The 21,696-nt window shown below is 44.7% G+C and overlaps 1 protein-coding gene across 1 annotated transcript in view; it reads left to right on the top strand.

The window, feature by feature from the left end:
* Positions 1 to 495: 495 nt before the first annotated feature.
* LOC311209386 (putative E3 ubiquitin-protein ligase HERC3) overlaps positions 496 to 21,696 on the top strand; it is a 40,990-nt gene continuing 19,789 nt past the window's right edge. The window contains exons 1-12 of the mRNA XM_084286694.1: positions 496 to 563; positions 3,697 to 3,954; positions 11,226 to 11,385; positions 12,814 to 12,890; positions 13,468 to 13,689; positions 15,689 to 15,780; positions 16,795 to 16,925; positions 17,047 to 17,207; positions 17,715 to 17,791; positions 18,401 to 18,525; positions 19,070 to 19,129; positions 21,234 to 21,345. Coding sequence (XP_084142820.1) covers positions 3,729 to 3,954; positions 11,226 to 11,385; positions 12,814 to 12,890; positions 13,468 to 13,689; positions 15,689 to 15,780; positions 16,795 to 16,925; positions 17,047 to 17,207; positions 17,715 to 17,791; positions 18,401 to 18,525; positions 19,070 to 19,129; positions 21,234 to 21,345 — 1,443 coding nt within the window. The 5' untranslated portion in view covers positions 496 to 563; positions 3,697 to 3,728. The remainder of the gene's footprint in view (positions 564 to 3,696; positions 3,955 to 11,225; positions 11,386 to 12,813; positions 12,891 to 13,467; positions 13,690 to 15,688; positions 15,781 to 16,794; positions 16,926 to 17,046; positions 17,208 to 17,714; positions 17,792 to 18,400; positions 18,526 to 19,069; positions 19,130 to 21,233; positions 21,346 to 21,696) is intronic.

The following is a 21,696-nucleotide window of genomic DNA, read 5'->3' as shown; positions in this document are numbered from 1 at the left end:
GGGAAGAGCAACTGACACCATCTACCGGGACTTGCACAAAGCCTCTGACACTGTCCAACGTGATATCCTTGGCTGTAAGTTGGGGAGAGATGGATTTGACGGATTTGGTGGGTGAGGATTTGGCTGGGTGGTCGCACTCAAAGAGCTGCGGTTCAATGGCTCAGTGTCCAGGTGGAGATCAGTGATGAGTGGCGTTCCTCAGGGATCAGTTTTGGGACAGAGCCCCTCTGTCGGTGACAGGGACAGCGGGCTCAAGCGCAGCCTCAGCACATTTACTGCTGACACCAAGCTGCGTGGCGCAGCCGACACACTGCAGGGAAGGGATGAGACCTGGACAGCCTTCAGAGGAAGGCTTGGGCAAACCCCTCAGGCTTCACCAAGGCTCGAAGAGAGCCCAGAGAGGCCGTGCCAGCCCCACCGCCTGAGGCGCTGCGGGCCGGGCTGGCCGTGGCCCTGCCGCCCGCCCGCCGCCCCGCCCGCCATAGGCGGCCCCGCGCCGCCCCTGCAAGGGGCCGGACTTCCGCGGGGCCGCGGCGGCAGCGGCGGGGCTGGGGCTGGGGCAGGTGAGCGGCCGGGGGGGGGGGGGACCCTCGGGGCCCGGCCCCAGCGGAGGGGAGGGCGGCCGGGCAGGGCTGGGGACCCCCGGGTTAGCTCGTCGGGGGTCGCAGCTCGGGGTCGGTGAGCAGTTGGGGGAGCAGCGCTGCGGGGCTGCTGGGGGAGGGAGCCGCCATCCGTGCCAGCTGGGGCTTATTATAGCCGGGCTTATTATAGCCGAGGTCTCCCCGTGGCAGCGCTTCTCCTCGAAATGCAGCCGTGCCGCGTCCCCTCGGCTCTCGCTGTGCCGTGCACATCCTTCATCCAGCCGGGCTGAGCTGTTCCGGGAGCGGGGATGCCGGGAGCCTGCCCTCCGCCCTGCTTTTTGGGGGGGGTTGCGCACGGGGAGGCTGCAAGCGAGCGGCTCTGCTGCATTGCATCCCTTCGGGTCTATAAAACACGAATATAGAGCTGTGAAGGGCAGGAGAGGTGCAGGGGTTGGCTCTTAATCCGATTTTAAAATGCCCTAACTGATGCATTTTAAAGACCTTTCCCTAAGGGCTTGTCCTATAAAAAAAGCCGGATTTTTATCTGTAGCATGTATCTAGCTGAGCACTAGGAATAACGTTGAAAGCTCAGGTAAGTGAATATGAATTTTATCTATTTATGCGTGTATACGTGCACGTCAACCTTATAGCCTCCTCGCCATCGAAGCCTTTTATATCCTCCTTTTAGTATAAGGAGGATGCACAGAAGGAGTTTGCAGTGTAGGATGGCTATTTTGTTCTGCCGCCGATGCCAGAGGAATAAATGCCTTGACCAGAATGGGAAACGAAGCGTGAATCTTTGTTCAAAGCTCCGTGTGTCGGGACACAGCTCCTGCTCCAACACCCCACGCATTAAGGCTCGCAGCCCCATTGCAAGCTGTGGTGGGGTGGCAGCACAGGGCACGACAGCACGCTAAAACAATGCTGGTTGTAGAGATGGGTTACGCTTTCCAAATAAATCAGGTGAAAACACGGCGTGCCAGGCCACTGGGAAATAGCTGGCTGCGTCTGTGTGCTCTCGTGGCAAGGGGCTCTGTTGGTTTGCACTCTTTGAGTGGAAAGTGCTGCCTGGAATAATAGGGCTGCACATGGATTTATCAGCAAAACGTTCAGAGGGTGGGACTCCAGAGGACGTATTTTTAGAACTAATCAAAAATCCATTTAAGGACAGATTTTTTAGAGTTTGTGGCATGCCTCGTTGTCTGCTCTAGGGATTGTTAGGTTTTAGGTGCTTCAGAAAATCTGACAGCCAGCATGAATGGGCTCTGAGCTTCTTTGAGGTGTCACCCGAGTAACTCGTATGAATCACTGAGAGTCTGACCTCTTCCTACTTCAAGTTATGTCTTAACAGTGGGAAAAACATCGTTTGCTAATTGCACACACACCCCCCGCCCAGCACTGAAACTGCTTGTGTAGAATATTAACACAAGGAAATTAATTTGAAGTATTTTTAGCCTTTTAAATGAAATTAGCATCTGGAAAGAAGACCGTGACCCATGGGGAGCAGACTGCCCAGAAACCTTTTTAGAAAGGTATCCTAAATTAATATTTAGCTCACGTTGTCCAATGTCTCTGCAGTTCAGGTTGTAGAGTGCTGAAGTCTTTTCAGCCCAGAGGCAACGTCCGCTGAGAGCAGCAAGGAAAGCGATCTGGGGATCTTCAGGGCTGCTCTCCTTGTGAAGCTGCTTATACCTTTGTAATCAGGGGATTCCCCAGAATGAGAGAAATGGTAGCCTCAGATTTTTTTTTTTTTTGCTGTTTCAGCTGTCAGGCTTGAAATGATTCTGTGCCTTTGTGTTGTCACCTGCAGGAAGTTGCTTGTGGTGTTTATTTTTATTTTTTTGGTTTTTAGGCAGAACATGAAGTTCCCTGTAAATATAGCAGTTGTGTCACTGGGAGCATAAGCACGTGCATGACTTCAGTGTCACTGCGTCCCACGGCACTCCTGTTCCTGGTGTAGGAAATGGTGTAACTGGCACAGAGGGTGTCTTCCGTGGGCCATCTGAGGGCAGCCAAGCACAGAGTATGTGCAGCAGGGGCTCTGCCAGCTGGACAGAGCCTTGTAACCTCCTGCTTTTTAAACTGGGGGTGCCTTGCAGCTGGCCGGTGACAATTGTACGTGGGGTGTGAGTGAAATGGGTTATGCTAAAAAGGAGCAGAGGCTCTTTGAAATAAATGGGATTCAGTGCGTACTTTAGGGCACCTGATAAGAGATCCTAGTGAACACTTTGTGGCAGGAAACTGGACTGCTGATGGGCTACAGCTGGAAAATCCTCTCCTCTCTGAGGTGGAGGTGACCGCAGCAGGGGAGCCCAGCAGGAGATGAACACACGCTGCTCAGGACTTGGATTATGAAGGGCTTTACTGCTAATACCTAAGGCTTGAATTAGCACCGAGCTTTGGAAACCAACTGAGTTGCACGTGTTTCCTGTCTATGAATCTGATTTTTTTTATTTTTTTATTTTTGAGGAATTTTCTGGTGCTTTGAGGGTAGTCTCTGGCTTTTAGATCCTGTCCTGACATTGTAAGTGTTGCTGCGGCTGTAAGTTGCCTTAGTTTAAAACTTGGCATGGTAAATCGTAAGTCTTGATGTTGAGGATCTTTCATTTTCTGTTCTGCTCTTTCTTTTTTCTTCTCTTTACAGAGAAATAGGGCTTTAATCTGTTTCTCGTTCAAGCAGGGGAGTTCTCGGTGTCGTACTGGTATGGCATGTTTAACAAACGGCCCCAAAACGCTGAGATTAGGAGGGACAAGGAAGCGCTACTACAATCTTTGAGGCGCTTGTTCTGGAACAAGGGCTGATTTTTCCCCCCCCCCAGCTCTTATGCAACAGAAAGCTGTTGCCATACCAAGTTCAGACTGCACAATAAGTCAGTCCCTTTACATTGCTTTATTTTTTTCCTTCCCGTTGTACTGCATCAGCTGAAATCCCTGACTTTCACTGTGTTCAGCACCAGAGATAAGCCCTGAGCTCTGGCAGGTTGCAGCGACGGTGGAGTTTTACGTATCTGTTGCCGTCAGGGGCTGAGCTGTCAGCGTGCTGTTCCACTTGAACCTCTTTTTCTTGGAAAATTCTTGCTTCATCCACACTTCTCCCCTCGTTTTCTCTTCCCAGGAAGAATACATGACTTGCTGAAAAGAGAGAAAATGCTATGCTGGGGTTACTCGTCTTTTGGACAGCCTGGGATAGGTAGCAACCTCCAGGTCATCATTCCTGAACCGCAGGTGTACGGGTTCATCCATGACAGAAACGTCAAGGAGGTGGCGTGCGGAGGAAACCATTCTGTGTTCCTGCTGGAAGATGGGGAGGTGTACACCTGTGGCTTGAACACCAAAGGCCAGCTGGGGCATGAGAGCGAAGGAAGCAAGCCAGGTAAGTCTGCCTCTTCTGCAGCTTCGAACTGGCTGAGGCTGGGGGGCTGAGAGGACCTGGAAGGTGCTCTGTGCTGGCTGCTGTGGAGCTGGAACAGCCAGCAGAGCTGAAGATCACGTCGTGATGTAGCGATGCTGAGTAGTATTTGCTGGCTCTGCAAAGCTACGGCTGGGCAGTATGGGTGGGGAGACGTTTCTGCCCGCTTTGTGTGGGAAGTGCATCAAGAAGCAGAGGTGAGTGCAGGTGGTCTCAGGACAGGTGTTTTATTTGGCTTTATGGTGCCTCGTGTAAAAAGGGAAGGGAGGGCCTTCTTGCTTTTGGCCGAGGGAGTTTATGAATTTTGTTTTCTGCTCTTGCAAATCTCTTGTCGACTTAGGCCTTGTTCCCTTCATAGTTTCTTAAGCCAGAAGAAGGTCGTTGTAGCTTTGTGTTCCCCAAACTCAAATTGAATAACATCAAGACATGTGGGGCACCAGCACCTTTTGAAGGCTGTAAAAAAAATGCTTGCGGAGTTCAGAAGGGTCAGTGGTCTCTGTCCTGTTGCCTAGGTCTGTGCTCAGAGAGGAAGCAGCTCCCTTTTATCTCTCATGCTTTGAGGTGGAGGGGGGGGAGCTGGAGGAAGGGATATGGAGACATATGCTGCCATTATGTTAAAAGCTTCAGTTACTGTTTTTAAGAATATGTGATCATGCTGTTCAGTCAGAGACAGATACTGCCCAAGATGATGTCTGCTTATGAATAAAATTCCAGGAATCTGCAATACAACACACACAGTGTTGATCTAACCTTTTTCTTTTTTTTTTTTTTTTTTTTTTTTCCCCCTTGAAAAGCTTGCAGGTTTTACTAATGACTAAGGGGGAAAAGAGTTTTTATGTATGCAGTAAGTTTTTTTTTTTTTTTTTTTTGATGACTCTGGTCCCCTTAACTATGTATTCCAAATAATTAATTTGTTCTTCTTCTGCCTTCCATTGACACAGATGATACTATTTCAATTTTGCTTCTCATTCTTGCTGCTTACAAAAACATCAAACAGGAGCAGTTGTTTCAGTAATTCCTCTTGGAGGAGTCCTTTAGGGAGCACCTTTAGAAATGAAAGATGCTTTTGAATTTATTTTATATTGTGTTTATTATCACACTGGCTGAGCTTGTGGATGTAATGCAGAGATAGGATGGCAACCACTGAGCTGATTTTTGTGCCTCTCCACCGCAGGGAGAAGGGATTACTGAGGGAATATTTTATGCTGAATGAGGATGAGTTGATGGAGATTTTTTTACTGGAAGTGTCCTTTCCTGATGTTACTGCTTAGGAGAATTAATTCAGAGATCTTCCTGGTAAAGAGTTAAGAGTCCACTGTCCTGCAAAATCAGTCTGAGTTTGCTCAATTTCCTGAGCATCATCAGGTGTTACCGTGCATTCAGTCTCCAGTGTGTAGTGATAATTTTGAATTACAGTAGTTTAAGGAAACAAGAAGCTTATTTCTAACTGTACCTCTAAACTTCCTCTGTAGCCCTGTAATCTCGCTTAGATTTGGTTCTCTCCAGGTCTGTCCTGATGTCTTGCCTCCCTGTGATGGGAAGCATGTTTCATCTGAGTGTGCCTATGTGTGCTAGGCCCAGATACCCGAGGTAAAGGCTGTTGTGGATTTTGGGCTAAATTATGGAGGTATGTGAGATAGCCAGCTGGTTTTTAGATGTTTGTAAAGTCTTAGACACGTGTTTGAGATGTTGAACGCGTTTTATTACAGGGATTTCTTCTCTGCAGCTCATTCAGACTACTGCTAGTGGGGAATAAAAAAAAAAAAATAATGTTGGGAGAGGGAGGGAGCTTTGGTAATTAACATCCCAAGGGAGCTACAGAAAAGTGTGTGGCACCAACGTTGCCTTGAACCTTCTCTCTGGTAGCAAACAGCAGGCAAGACCATGGTGTTGCAGATTGCCTGCCTGGATGCAGAAGTTCAGGGCAATATTGTCTCAGTTCACTCTGTAGAATCTCAGTGCTCATTGCTGCAGGGGCTGCAAATAATCACGTCCAATCTCAAATATCATTACACAGAGTCTCACTACGTATAACCCCTGTCACTTGAATTTCTCTGAACACAGTGGCCTTGCTTTTCAAATGCAAATTTACTTCCTCTGAACTCTGGCGTGGAGCTAAAGTGGCCAGAAACACCGATGCCCACGGCGGTGTGCCTGTAAATCATAAACTGTGTAACAGCTGAGAATTCAGCTGTGTGACCCGTTTGTAAGGACAGCCTGGATGGATCGTCCTCTTGTAGCCTCTTCCCTGCTGGGGAGAAGACAGCTGGGAGGCCCCGCTTGCTGGGAAGCAGGAGGAGAAGCGGCAGGGCTGGTGTTTGTTGGAGGCAGCCATGGGAGGTGAGCAAGTCACAGATGAGGAGGAGTGGCTGCTGCCTGGAATAGGTAAGGTCTAGAACTACGTACAGCGGTAGGAGAATGTGGCTTTGGGGAAGGGGGAAGCTAACCAGAAGGGTTGAGGTTGGAAGGGACCTCTGGAGGCAACCTTGGTGGGAAGAGGTGCAACCCCCATGCTCGAGCAGGACAACTGAGGGTAGGTAGCCCAGGGCCACGTCCAGGCAGCTTTTGAAGACCCGTGTTCGCAAGGTCCCCCCAGCTCCTCTTCTGCAAAGTTGCTTTCCAGCTGGAAACAGCTGCTCCTGCAGCAGTTCTGTGGAGAAATGCTCACTCTCTTAACACCTGACCTGCCTTTTAAACAGCGGGTTGCCCGTGTAAACTCCTGATAAAGAAACAGAGCTATGAGCATCTGTACTTTCATCAGAATGCTCTTCAAATCTTGCAGCAGAGAAAGGGGAATTGTTCTGTGCATGTATACACTTCTGATCTTGCTTCTGCCCTATGAACTAACTCATTCTTGGTGGTTTATCTGGCCTGTTATACAGAATAACCTCCGTTAAATGACTGAATTTCATGTCCTTGAACACCTTTTACTGCAGAAGCACAATAAAATCTTTCACGTTCCTGAGGTTTGTGTTAATCTGTGTCCTGCTTGAATGTTCACATGAATTGCTTGTACTTTAGCCCTGTGATGGTAGTATGTACTTGACACTTTTTTCCTTTAGACACATTTATATCCAAAAGACCAGTTTGTGTTCTGAAGGGGGAAAAAAAAAAAGTGAAGTGCATCCAGGGATGACAGTCTGCTTTTGCTTTACATCCAGTAGCAAGCTGTGTGACCAGTTTCTCAGCCAACACCTTCCATTTTGCTTCTGAAGTACTGTTGCTAGAGCAAATGTTTTCAGGAAGAGCTTTCTCCAAAAGCTGTTTTATGAGTTGGGGTTGGGCTTGAGTGTATAAACCTTTTTTTACGAACCCAAAAGATGGGGTATTCAAGTTATATCAAACCTATGCCCTACTGAAAGCTGCTGAATCTGAGAATAAATAAAATCTCTTTTGTAAATGTTCAATAGGAGCGTGTTGATCCCTCCCTTTTCCTGTCACCTGCCTTCTGTGCAATAATATTTTCAAACAGGACTTGTGAAACTGATTGGGATGTCATTGAAAGCAAGGACAAATGTGTTGCAGTGCCCGCACTGTACAGATGTGACTTCTCAGGAACATGGGGCTTTGTTCTGCTCCTGTGCAAATTGCTGCAGGATTGATTTGAAGAGGAACCAAGTCAGCAGGCCAAGTGCTTCTGGAAATTCTGGGCTTCTTAGTCAAAGCCTTCCTTCTAGAAGAGAATATGAAATGCTTCTGTGAAGGCTAAACGTTTCCTGTTTCTGTGCAGAACTGCTCTGATAACATGAAATGATGGCTAAATAGCACCTGTCCAGTTACAAAAAGTGGAGCAAACCCCTTAGGTCTTGCTCGCAGTGTGTATATGTTGCAATGCTCTCTGTGCTGGAGGGATTTGGAGGTGCTTCAGTTAGATCCCTCGGCTCAGACAGTCACAGGGTGCAAGGACACGACTACAGCAGTCACCTGTCTGCAGGACTGACCACAGGATGGCCGAGGTGGGAAGGGACCTCTGGAGATCAGCTGGTCCAACCCCCTGCCGAGCAGGGTCACCTAGAGCACATCGCACAGGATGGCATCCAGGCAGGGTTTGAATATCTCCAGCGAAGGAGACTCCACAACCTCTCTGGGAGGCCTGTCCCAGAGCTCTGTCACCTCACATTTAAGAAGCGCCCCTCATATTCAGCCAGAACCTCCTGGGCTTCAGTTTGTGCCTGTCACTGGGCACCACTGAAGAGTCTGGCCCTGTCCTCTTAACTCCCTCCCTTCAGATATTTGTGTACGTTGATCAGTTCCCCTCTCAGTCCTCTTTTCTCTGTGCTAAACAGACTGGGACACCCAGCAAACACTATCTCAGAGAAAGGCTCGGCAAGGAGGAGGGAGGTGGTGGCAGCAAAGCGGTGGGGCTGGCGTCAGCAGGGCGGTGCCAGCTGCCTACGTGCTGTGCACCTCATCGGGGCAGAGACTGTCTGCAGACACAGAGGCGTGTTCCCAAAATTGTCCTCGGGTGTTGCTGCTGACAGCCCACAGCTTCAGAGGTGGTGTGAATGAAGCCAGGGGAGCTGCCTCGGTTCCCGTGCTTCCTTGCATGCTGGCTGGGTCAGATTATACTTTCAGAAGCACCTGATAGCATCACAAATTCTATATATTTGCTTAGGTAGTCTATACAGTCTGATCTCCTCCTCTTCAATCCCAGGCTCTGAATGTTCTTCATGGCAGCTGTGACCACGAGAGAACTGCGTGAGAGGAGCTGAAAGCGTGCAGAAGGCAATCACGGGGTGATGCACGGGGGCTTTAAAGCAGAGAGGAAGGGATGAAAAGGCCCTGACAAACAGCACGTGTTTTTTTTCCCTCTGCAGTTACCAGTTTCCAGGTGTCAGCAGCAGGCTTCACAGGGAGTGGTGTTTCCTGGAAAAGGTGCTGAGTGTATCGGTGCTCCTGATGCTGGTAAAAGCGGTGAATAGCTAAGGCAGTGCTGAAGGAGTGCTGACAAAACAAGGAGTAACCCTTGGCTTGCGAGCATTTCAGGTGCTGCAGCTTATTTTTTCCCTTCTCCTTTTTCCATTGAAACACTCAAACACGTTTTAACGCTCAGCTGACTCTATTAGGACTGAAATCACGAAGCTCACCACAGCCTTGAAATACAGCTGGGGTGTCCATGTGCAGAATCACCTCTGGGATGACTAGTGGAGACCGAGGAATCAGCAGTGAGCTGAAGGATCCTACTAAATGTATGAAAATCTTGTCAGAGAGCTTGGGGATCCGCTGTTGTTTATGAGCTTTTTGTACTGTGTCTTTACCAAGTTTCTGGCTGTTGACAGCTGCCGTGATGTTGCTCAGAGGAATTTCAACAGTTGGTTTTCCCTCCCTTGTGTTTCTCCTGCCATCTATTATCTGGGCAAGATACCTAATGTAGAGACTCAGCCCTTTCTGAGCAGAAAGAAACAACCAAGAGGGACAAATGTGCTGAGTTGCTTGTTCTCAAGCTGGGGAGGACACGAGGAGCTCCACTTAGGTGTCCAAGAGGACTGATACTGCTTGAAACTCTTCCAAGCAACAGCTGCTTCTCCCTAGGGGAGAAAACCAGATTTTGCCCCTGAAGGTGTAGCATTAGGGCTGATTTCAGACAGAAGAAGCCATCTGGTGCTGTCCACGTACATCACAGGACACTTAGGGCTGAAAGATTTTGCCACATCCTCTAGGAAAAGTTTGTCTAGCAACTGGAAGCTATGCATAGAAAAAATATACCCGCCTGCTGGTAAACTTAGGAGGAGTAGCAAATGGGATCAGTAATTCATTGTTCTAATCAGTGTCATACAACTGGGTGCTTCGTGCTTCCAGCAGTCTCAGACACCAAAGATCTTGCAGTGTAGCTTTTCAACAGCACTAAGTAGAAGCCCTGTTTTACAAATTCGGAAGCTACAGACCAAAGGTGAGCTTTTCATGGTTTTTCATTCTTGGCCAAGCTTTATTGCAGTTTCCAACACCTTCAAGCTAAATCACCTTGCCTGTCAGAGCTGGGTTACACAAGCTTATAGCAGCTGTCCTCGGCTTCTGTTGGAGTGTGGCTGCGACGTATGGACAGCAAGAAAATGCTGGAGCAGCACTGGGAACCATGCCTGTCACGATCCAAAAAATTGCTGTCCTGGAAGTGCTTTGCCTTTTCATCTTTTTAGGAAAAGATCTGACAAGGTTGGGACCAAAAGAAGTCAAACCTTGGTATGTTTGTTTATGCTCAGGTGAAATGGACAGAAGAGAGAAGTGAAAACGGGAACTCCATGAGGTAGCACAGAATGACAAGTGGGAAGTGAGAGGGGGACTTAATCAAACTAATCACCACCTTGCAGCTTATGCAGTGCATCTTTCTTCATCCACTCCGAAACATTTCTTCAGGGAAGAAGGAAGAAAATCAGCTTTGCTTCTGTCTGGCTTGTGGGGAATTTTTCCATTCAGCTGTCTGTCAGTTCCAGCGTTTTGTTGCAAGACGAGACCTTTTCATGTCAGTTTGTAAAAGCTCTGCGTAATGAGTAAGACTTGGTTGCTGATGTTCTAAAAATAGCTGTCAAACCTATTCCAGTTGCATAACATGACATGACAATGAAAAGTAAATTGTGGGTAATCTTCCAAAGGAATGAGTGTTGTTTTTTTTTTTTCCTCTCTTTTATTCCTCTGTAAGGCCCTCTTGTTCTTTATACGATTTTTTTAATGAGCATCTGACAGCAATAGAAGCACTGCTAGCAACAGGTTTGTAGGTTCAAACCTGTTCCAGGCTTAGCACTGGGAGTGTTGTGACGTGTGCTTTGTGCATCGGGTAGTAAAGCAAGAGACAACTGAATTGATGAGCTTTTTGGACAACCTCTCATTGGACATGAGAGGTGTGGAAGGTCAAATGTATTTTACAGGGTTTGCTGGCTTCTGAGTCCTTGCTGATCCCCACATCCAGGCTGAATTAGGAAACATCAAATCTGAGAAGTCTGGTTGTTCCTAAATAACCTGATTGCCTGTATCTGAGAGGCTGTCTGTGTGTAGGCTATCATTGTGCTTTGGGGCGTGTACCTGCCCTTATCCTATGATTCACAAGCCAGACTTTCAGAAGAGCTCAGCAGTTTCAGTAAAGGTTGGTGCTTTCCTCTTGTAGGAAATGTTTTAAAACTAAATTGAGCATCAACACACCTTCTGAATGGCTTTGCCTACAGGTTTATCCAGACCTGATGTCTGCATGTAGCTACGAGACCAGTCCTGTGACCAGTTTTTTCTTTTTTTTTCTTTTTTCTCAGAACAAATTGGGGCCCTGGCGGGGCAGCACATAGTCCACGTGGCCTGCGGAGAGTCTCACAGTGTGGCACTCAGTGACCAGGGGCAGCTCTTCTCCTGGGGTGCCGGCAGCGATGGGCAGTTGGGCCTCACCACGATAGAAGAAGCAGTGACAGTGCCAAGGTAAATTTTTGAAGAGGTTCAAGTTTCCTTAAGGCACCTACTTGGAGGTGTTGTGTCAGGGGTTTTTCACCTTCCAGCCTGGAGCATTGCTCTCACTCCAAGGGCTGGTAATTGGGCGCTTCTCATGTACCAGTAGTAGCATGATGCCTCCTCCTTTCCCCTCTCAGCATTTTTTAAGTTTCATTGGCATTCAGGAAGTTTGGGCAGGCCAGGACTTCTGTTTCTGGACTTTGGTGCTGGCGGCACATGAAGAAAGAGCATGCTCAGCTTCTTCAAAGAAAAATCTGTCGGTGTTTTCTACAGAGCAAGGAGATACATGAGGGAGGACTCCAAAACAGAAATGTTGTGTGGTGTCTGTTTATTCCACTCCCTAGAAATCCTTTGAGTTCACAAGGCCATATTTCAAGAACGGGGTAAAAATATGGCCTTGTGAACTGGCACCTCAGTTTTGAAACTCTTGCAGTGTTGCCCATTAGCACCTTCTGCTTGTCAGCAAAGCTTCTTACCCAGCCCATTGCAATTCTGAATAGTCTGTGTTGCTCAGAAACTTCAGGGAATTGCTCTTTTATTTTTTTTATTCACTTGCTTAATGTCTGTTACCTGTCTCAGAGTACTAAGAGTATTAAGACAAGGACATGTGGATGGAGCAGGGGCCAGTGGCTGACATCCAGAGCAGTTCGCAGATGACATGTCACAGCTTAGCACCACAATGAAGACAGCTGATCTCTTTGTACCCAGTGGTGTTGTATCAGGCTACGTTAATAACAGATCTGTTCTGTCTGTTATTCTGGTTACCACTGCATATCCAGCGCAGAGCAGGAAGAGGAGGTTTGGGGCACCTATCTAGTAGGGTGGCTGTTATTATTGGAACAGTATTTAAAGAAAATGAGTTCTAGTTGCAAAAGCACGTATTTCAGATGAAGGGCTCTGTGGGAAGAAAGCTCTTAACTTGCAGGCGGATCTGATACAACAAAGAGAGACATGCTCACATGCCAATGTAATTGTGCCATTTTAAAAATAACATTTTTTTGAAGCAACTTGAACCTTTGACGTGCTGTTCTTTGTGCAAAACACTTGAAGAGGTTTTGGTTCTATAACTCATAGGAACTACTATGCCCTGATGGGTTGAAGGATGTCAATGCCTGTAAAAGAATAGTAGAGACACCAAAAAATGTTTCTTTCCCCACCATTTTCAGATGTCTGGAAATGTAGCAGTAAAGATAGTTGGAGTTGGTAATCAAGTATCTAGATGTCCTCACAGATTTGTATTTATTATGCATAGATCTGTATCACCTCCAAGATTCAATTCCTCATCTCAAAATCACAGGTTATATGTGTGTCTAGAATACCTGAATGGAAATGATAAATTAATCTATGGCCATACTATATTTGTGGATGATTATTCTAAAATAATGTCGTCTTCTTTAGGTTGATAAAGAAACTGAACCAACAGACGATACTGCAGGTTTCCTGTGGAAACTGGCATTGCCTGGCTTTGGCAGCAGGTGCTGTAACATTCATTATTTACTACCAAGATTTCTGCCGTTGTTTTGCACAGTGTCCAAGATTGCTTATTTCTGCACAATAAACCAAGGACATCCCTGTTGCAACTGTTTTTGGGACAAATGGGAGACAATAAAGTGGATTAGATACCATGAATATTGAAGAGCTTTGCCAATACTGCCAAGAAAGGAAGCATCACTCATTACGCACTGCCTCACTACTGAATAATGGCAGGAACAATTAAAAGCTTTCCATCTTGATGTAGAAAAATGTGTAGAGTTAATTCTGTTGTGTCAAAATTATCCTTGGCTCTTCTGTATGCAACATGTGGACCATTCTTTGTTGTGTTGTTTAAGTTACAGCAGTCCATGTTGTATTTTGCACTTAGTTACACATCTTTCTTTGCTCAGCGTCTTTGGACAGGGCTTTTATTTCAGGAAAGATCGTCTTGCTTGATTTTTCCATCATGAGGTTTGAGTGGGAGAGAAGCCCCCAGCAATGGTGTTCATTTTGACAAACTTGTTCTGTTGACCAGCACTTATTCACTGTTCTCTTTTTTTTTGTTTTGTTTTGTTTCAGATGGTCAATTCTTCACATGGGGACAGAACAGCTATGGTCAGCTGGGCTTGGGTAAAGAATGTCCCTCCCAGGCCAGTCCACAACGTGTCAAATCTCTTGATGGCATCCCTTTGGCTCAGGTTGCTGCGGGAGGAGCACACAGTTTTGCCCTCTCTCTCTCAGGAGCTGTGTTTGGCTGGGGGAAGAACAGCTCAGGACAACTGGGACTAAGTGATGAACGAGGTATTGAAATTATGCTCTTTGGTGAAAGAAGGATGGACGTTTTTTTGTCTGAGTGACACTCTTTTTTCTTTTGACAGTCTGTTTTTACTGAGCAGATGTAGAAACCTCAGCAGCTCCTTAGGTTTTCTGCCTTAGAGGACAGAAAAAGTCTTTGGCTCTATAGGCTTTTTATGATTAGTCGTAATAGAAACACCTCTTTTTCCCTTGTAGATGTTAGTGGGAGTGAAGGTCAAAAAAAAAGTGTCAAAATGCAGGAACCCAGGAAAGTGCTTATGTTATTCTTCCCCTCAGAAACACTCTGTTTATATGTTATTTGAAGTTGATATAGAGCAAAGGCTCTCCATGTGGAATAACAAACTGAACTTGCGCAGTTTTTCCGACATGCAGGGCCAGTGGTATGTTTTATTTCAGGTGGTCATGATCAGTGAGGCCTAGCCATCAACAGACCTGAAGACTGATTTATAAATTAGGCTTCAGGAGTGGATATGACATTACCACTAGTCTGAAAAGTCCGGATTCCCTCAGCTTATTAATGTGCTCTTTAACTATTTGCAAAGGCAAGAGAGATTTTCTTTGGAGTTTCAGATCAACCTCTTCATCTTTATCTGCATAGTTCCCGAGTAGCTTTAAGTATCTAGGCAAGTTACTGAGCGTGGATGTGAAACGCAACACACATGGATAATTTGCTTTGCATGGGTGAATACATGAGGTGTGTATATATTTAAAACTGTTAGGTTGTGTATATAGTAGCTTATAAACACCGTATGTTGCAAGAGAAAAGCATTGCCTCACATTTTGTCTACCTATAAGGGAACGATGCAACTTGACAACCCACCCTACCAACTGAAACATGTATTTAAAGCAATTACTCAAAACCAGCCTGTATGCTTAATTTCATTTTGCTTTGTATTTTTAGGAATATGAAATGCAATTGTAAGACTTGTAACATATTTTGTGCTTTCTCAAAAATGCTCCAGGTTTATTATCTTTATGGTTTGTAAGATAGAGCACTGGCCTTTTATAACAGCAGCTGCTTTCTTTGCATGGAGTTTGACAGATAAATGCTTCTGATTTCAACACAGCACTATTAGAAATGCTGCAGCTTGTGTATTAGAAGTTTACTTTGTGCTAAACTGCAGAACAAAGTAAATGAAAAAAGCCTGCCCTCATTTTTAAATGCATGAAAATGTGACCATTTTCCTTTCGCTATACAGAAAAAAAAAAAGCACCTGTCAAATCCTTGGGTGAGAGTCTTAAAAATTGAACAACTTCTATAGGTAGGAACTGGGTTTTTTGTTGGTACAAAGTAAGCAGCTGTTCCCCTTGCTGTCTGAAGCTGGTTTGGGGTACCTACTGCTTCTTTAAGTGCTTTTTTAATAATAAAAATATATATATTCTTTTAAATCAGTGAAACATATAGCCTTGCATAGCGTATTTATCCTCGAGATGTGTACTTTTAATGATTAGAATGTCATAGTGAAGGAGAAAAGCACCATTTAACTGTTGGCAGAGATTAGCCTTTGCAAGTAGGAGGATCTTAAAGCATGACAACAGAAGGAAGACTAGGTATTTAAATGCACCTGCTGCTTGCCATGTGTATTGGACATATCAGGTTTGTTCTGTATGCAAAAGTCATAGCAAGCTTTTGGAAACAAAAGTGAGGAGTTTGGAATGGGGCATGAGGCTGAAGGTGGGTGTAGCTCACCTGCACTAGTCGTGTCCCCAGTTGCAAGCACACATTGAATTTATACAAAACACATTATATATTTGTGTTCTTGCAATACCCAATGGTTTTTGAACCAAGGCATATATTTTAAGACTGGAGGGAGAAAGCAACAGTAAAGTAATAAGGGATCTGTTGTTTTTCCCATGTTTGTTAAAGCTGTGCTCCATCTGAATTGTAGAACAAGTCTGAAAATCAGACTGCTGCCAGTGGTTTTCTCAGGCATTTCGGATTGTGTTTATGAAACAATTCCTTTATTTCATTTGTCTTACACAGACCGAGAATCGCCTTGCCACGTGAAGCTGTTGCGGTCTCAGAAGGTTGTTTACATCAGCTGTGGAGAGGAACACACGGCAGTTCTAACAAAGGTAGAGGAGCTAACCTGGAAGCCCCGGCTGCTGTCTTGCCTGCCTGATGGTTTCACTTTAGTTTCCTAGGAAATGATAGAAAAGAGCAGACTGACCTACCTTATTTCATCTAACACCAGTAAGAGAAACTAAACCAAAAGTAAAGTCTTGTGATAATTTATTCTGAGATTCTTTGCCCACATGATCCATTGCCATTTTTAAGATGAAGATGTTAGTAATCCATGACAATAAATAGTAAAACTCGGATGAATCACTCAAAGAAATGAGCTTTGAGGAATAGAAAAGAACAAACATATATCTTAGGAGGTTAAAAATAACATTGTATTGGAAGATGGAGAGTTATTGTGCCTCAGAGTAAAAGGCAAGCCAGAAATAATGGGCTGTTAAATGAAAAGTTATCGGTCAGTCACAGCATTTACAAGAGGTTTGCAGTTCCAAAGCTACTGTGGTTTCCAAGTAGTGTGTAGTTTAATAGAGGATAGGGATGGCATTTGGAAGATCACTGTTCCAGTTCTTGCCTTGCCCCTGCCACTTCCTATGTATTGCTTCTTTGGTTGGTGCCAACATGTTCTCCACTGAAAAATGAATCGAAACAGCTAGCTGTGGGATTCCAGTGGGAGAACCACTGTGAAGACCAGAGAGTGTGGGTCTTTTTCCATGAAAAAAGGTCATCATCCTTTTGATCAGCAGCCACCAGAGATCAGTGTAAAGTACTGTGGAAATGGGTGCTATTGAACCATGGTTAAACCTGCTGAGATTTCAGGCCCATTAGGTAATGGTGGGGGGAAGCTTGTCTGCTGCAGGCATACTAAGAGATAAGTCTGACACTCTCTGATGGGTGGCAAGGAAGCAATTTGAAAGCTTCATTAGTGGAACCCAAGCTTATTTTCTGAATCCTTTGGAAATCCCCAGCAATCTCTGCTTAAGCTTGGGCTCGTAGTGGAACTGGAGTCAGAGAGATGCTGCTGGGATATGGGTCCTAAATGGAGAATATGCTGTTTGATTTGCTAACAGAGTGGAGGGGTGTTCACGTTCGGTGCAGGTTCCTGTGGGCAACTGGGACATGACTCCATGAATGACGAAGTGAACCCCCGAAGAGTTCTTGAGCTAATGGGCAGTGAAGTATCCCAGATTGCCTGTGGCAGGTGAGTCCTGTCCTTCAGTGGAGGTTAATGCTGACACTGGCTCTTGTAAATGGAAGGAATAGTCTTGCTTCTGCATTGTACACGGCAAAATTAAGTTAATTTGTACCCATCTCTGTTACAGACACCACACTTTAGCCTTTGTGCCTTCTTCAGGAATGATCTATGCATTTGGCTGTGGAACAAGAGGCCAGCTGGGAACTGGGCACACTTGCAATGTTAAGTGTCCCTCTCCTGTGAAGGGTCACTGGGCAGCTCACAATGGGCAACTCTCAGGGAAGCCTGGTACGTACTATGCGTGATTTAGAGTGGCAAATGGACATGAATCACTTCCTTTCATCCATTGCAGTCGAAAGACACCTTGACATTGTTCTGTGAAAGTGCTTGAAACAGCAAAAGAAACCCATTCCCCTGGCCTGAGTGCACTGGGGAATTACTGTGTGACCTCTCCCTTTCTCTTATCACGGCAGAGCTCAACATTTCACAATCTTGAGCCTTCATGAAATTGTCCTAATGCTGATTTCTGAGGGCTCTGATTTCTCATTAAAAAACCCATTGTAGTTTAAAAATTACAGCTTTCCCCTCCTGTCAGGCAGTATGTCTCAGGAAAAAAAAAAAAAAAAAAAAAAAAAAAAAGTAAAATAAAGTGCTGAAGTGCTTGAGTTCCTACTGAGTTCAGCCTTGCCTTCAAGTGTAAAGCATTAGACACTGGCAGTGCAAATGTGGAGGAAAGGCAAAGCAGAAACTTGCGTTCATCAGCCTCTAACACAACTGTGTCGCTTTCCTCAACAGATGCCTGTAAATATCACATTGTTAAACATATCTTTTCTGGAGGAGACCAAACATTTGTGCTTTGCTCCAAATATGAGGTAAAACAAATGAAGTACTTTCTCAAGCCTGTTCACCTGTCCCAGCCCTCACTATGCACCTTTTTTTGGTGGTAAACCACTTTGATCATCAGGGAAGGGAGTTACTTCCTTGGCAGATGGGAAGAAAAGGACTGCCTTCCTCCTGAGACAGTGGGGCACAGGTGATCAGTGTAAGGCAGCGGAACACACAGTGGGGTTCTGACAGATCAGCTGGATTGTGGGCTGAATGATGGTTTTTCTCCTTCTGGCTTATTTATTCCAGTAAGTGTTTAACATACACTTTAGAGGCATGGAAATAAATCTAGACAAAATGTACTAAGCCTGTAGCTATATACAGCATTATTTAAAAGGCCTTTGGTACATTTAAGGAAATGTATTTTGTTTTTCTTTTTTCTTTTCCTCTTTGTAATAATGGTTTTGCTGATTGTCTTTTTTTTTTTTCCCATGCCTTTCCTTTTGGCCCATTAGTAATGTTGCAGCTTCCTAATCAAGCCTGTTCAGAGATCACACCCAGAGACCTATTAATTATATATAGAAAACTGAGATTTTTAATAAGAAGGAATTGTTTTTACAAGCCTTGTGTTTGCTGAAATCTGTATCTTCTCACAGAATTCCTTGCCTGCTGATGATTTCCGGACCATAAATGAAACGCGTTATACCTGTTTAATAAATGATGAAACTATAGATGTCTGGAGGCAAAAGCTTTTAGAAAAGAACAGTTCTAATTCTGTCAAGTAGGTATTGTGGCACTGGACAAGCCTATTATTGGAAGTTGTATTTAAATAATTTTGTTGGCTTCCATGCCCTGTTTTCACTTGAAATTCAGCAGCCTTTTCAAGTGTGGTTCTTGGTTATATCCAAGGGGAGTACAGGTGCCAGTCACGAGGATGCTAGGTTAGAGCTTCCTAGCAAAACCAGAGGAATTTAAGGCTGCTTCAGGATATTGCAAATAGTGGGTGGGAAATGGATTTAAAAGTTGTTCTTTATTATGTGCTTAGAGTTTGTGTAAAGCAGCAAAAAGCTGTGAACACACTGGTTAATTTTTTTCTTGTTTGCCTGCTATGAGAAGGGCAGAATAGATGGAAAGGCAGCACTGCTAACCTCCCTCCTTTGAAAGAGGAGTGTTATATGATCCTGAGTAAGCCACTTAGCCTTTGAATGATGGGATGATCTTGACGTTGTTTCCCATTGAAGGAAGGGAAGATAGCTGAAGAGATTTACTGGACATCTGTTTATACCCTCTCTCTCTGTTTTCTTTTGTCTTCCTGCTGCAAACAGTAATGTTGTTCAGATACTGTCCTCAGCTGCCTGCTGGAATGGAAGCTTCTTGGAGAAGAAGTAAGTATCAAAGAGAGTCAAGTAGTGTAGCTTTCCCTTGAGGCAGACTGGAATCTCTTCTTTTCTCTACTTGCTTTTGCACTGGGCTTTGATTTTTTGGTCAGGAGACTGGGGCAGAGAGTGTTTACGGAAGAGGTAGGCAGTCAGAGCTGGGTAAGGAAGGCAAATAGTCTAGGAAAGAGCATGGTTTAGTGTACATATACTGTACACATTCCTGGAGTTGTCATGCTTATACTTTTTCCGTATGAAATTAATATAAAAATCTTTGAAAGAGAGGGTTGGGAATTTGACAAGAAGAGAAATGAGTGATTGATGCCACGTACCTGAATAGTCTCTCACCCAGCTGAGCTAGCTGATGAGGGCTAGTACTTGTGAAGGGAGGGAGGCATACCTCAGCACAGGCTGCTCATGAAAAATACATCCAGGCCAGCATGGAAGCACTTTTCTTTTAGGTGACATCAGTTGTGAAAAAGTTTTGTGCTTTTGCGTATGAAAGCAGGAGTTTCAAATGGATGTAACTAACAATAGGTGGTGACAAGGATGTAATAGGCACAGCTGAGTCAAAAGCTGTGGGCTGGGAAGGATTATGTTGCCTGCGTTTGTGAAGGTTGGGGAGGTAACAGCATAAGTTGAGGTGGGGGAGGAATTTTTTATGGTGACGTAATGAATAAATGACCTGTAAGTAGGTGAAGATGAGCCTAGTTACTCTGAATAATTTTTGAGTAATCTTCTCCAAGAGCAGCTCGAAAAAGAAAACAAGTTACTCATTATGCTTGCATTTTTCAGCTGGTACAATGGTTGATTCTTCTCTAGCCTTGGGGAAAGGCAGCATTGTTACTGCATGTGGAGAGTTGTGTCATGTTGGTTTAAAACACTCAGTGAGTTTTCTAAGTTGTTGGGTCACTGCAAATAGTCCCATGCCTCCTTTGAATGTGGAAATGAATGGAGCGTATGACTTGATCACCTCTGGGCAGTTCTCTTCCCACCCTAATGATGTCCTGGCCAGTGCAGGACTTAACTTTCACAGAAGATCTGTGACTAAATAAATCATAACATTTGAAGCCAACGTACGCTGAGGTGAGGCTGTATTTAACTAGCTACTACTATGGAAATAACTGTTCTACTCCAGCAGACAATATTTACCTTCTCATATAATTACAGCCACATCAGAAAATTGACAAAGGCATCCCATGTTTAACCGGTACCGTTTCCTTCACAGTGTGTCTGATATGACAGTGTCTCAGGGATGAGGAGTGACATACCTGGGAAATCTTGAGGTCAATAGATTTGTAGCAATTACTGTTTTTTTTACTAGCATCTGCAAAGATTTATGTGCATTTTTACTACAGACTGTGTTGCTGAGAGTCTCTGCTCCAGATGCTGCACATGCTCCAGGTGCTGAGCTAGGTAGCTTACCTGCTGGACTGCAGGACATTTCGGTGTCCCCAGATCTGGCTGTTGGACTGTGTCGTACTTTGCAGGCTTGCCTTCATTACCCCTTTTATACAGGTAGCCTGCGTAAATTACAGCCTTTCACACATAGCAGACAGGAGAGAACATTTCTGACGTCTGAAGACTGTTTACAACTGCTCTGTGGTTTGATTGCGATCATTTAGTTTTAGAAAAAATGAGAGTGGAATTACCAAGTTCTCTGAAATCTTGTTTGTTATGTTTTGAAAGCCTTCATCTGATGTTCCCTTGAATAATGTCATCTTATCACCCTTCCCTTTCTTACTGGGTGTTATTTTCTATAAAAATAAATAAAGTGTATGTGAAGAAAATGCAGAGGATCCTGAAATGATAGATAGGTATTATACAGGTTTTTAAGCAGTCAGTCCTGTTCAGGCAGGCTATTAGCATAGCGAGGAGTCCTGGGGAAACCAAAGAGTTTGATGAAGTGTTTATCTGCAAGAATCCGAAATCTAAGCAAGGCCCAGAAGAGTTCAGAAAGGGGCACTGTGCATCTTGTCCTTAGCAAGAAGATTCCAAGTTGTGTTTTGTTTCTAGTCTGGTTCATTTCCTGGAGGTCAGGCAGTGCCAATACAGAGGTAGTGTTTTCAATTCCTTCAACTTATGTCTGTTTGTCTCTGATTTTTTTTTAAAGAATTGATGAACATTTTAAAACCAGTCCAAAGACCCCAGGGATTGATTTGAACTCCACCAGAGTGCTGTTTGAGAAGCTGATGAACTCTCAACACTCCATTCTCCTAGACCAGGTATTGCACTTAAAAATTTTTGGGTATTCAGAGGGGGTATAAAGGCTTTGTCCCTCTGAAACATGGGAGAAGAAGCACATTTTTTAGGGGAAGTTTGTATTTCAAATCTGCAGGCCAGATTCATCTTGGTATCTGTGGATACATCTCCACTGACCTGGATGGATTTTGACCTCAGAAAACGTCTCAAAGATTTGTTTATAGAACAGTTTTTTTTCATGGCATTTAATACTTGAAATAACTGCTGAAATTAAATCTTGTATGTTATGCTTGAAAATAATGACTGTGTTCTTATTTCTTACGGGTCAGCAGTTGAGTACTTTCTGGTTGTTTAATTTATTCTAACTCCCCTAA

Source organism: Netta rufina (genome assembly GCF_964035555.1).
Source record: "Netta rufina genome assembly, chromosome: 4".
In the NCBI taxonomy this organism is placed as follows: Eukaryota; Metazoa; Chordata; class Aves; order Anseriformes; family Anatidae; genus Netta; species Netta rufina.
The sequence above is the reverse complement of the archived record's forward strand: the minus strand, read 5'-3'. Positions and strand labels throughout refer to the sequence as shown.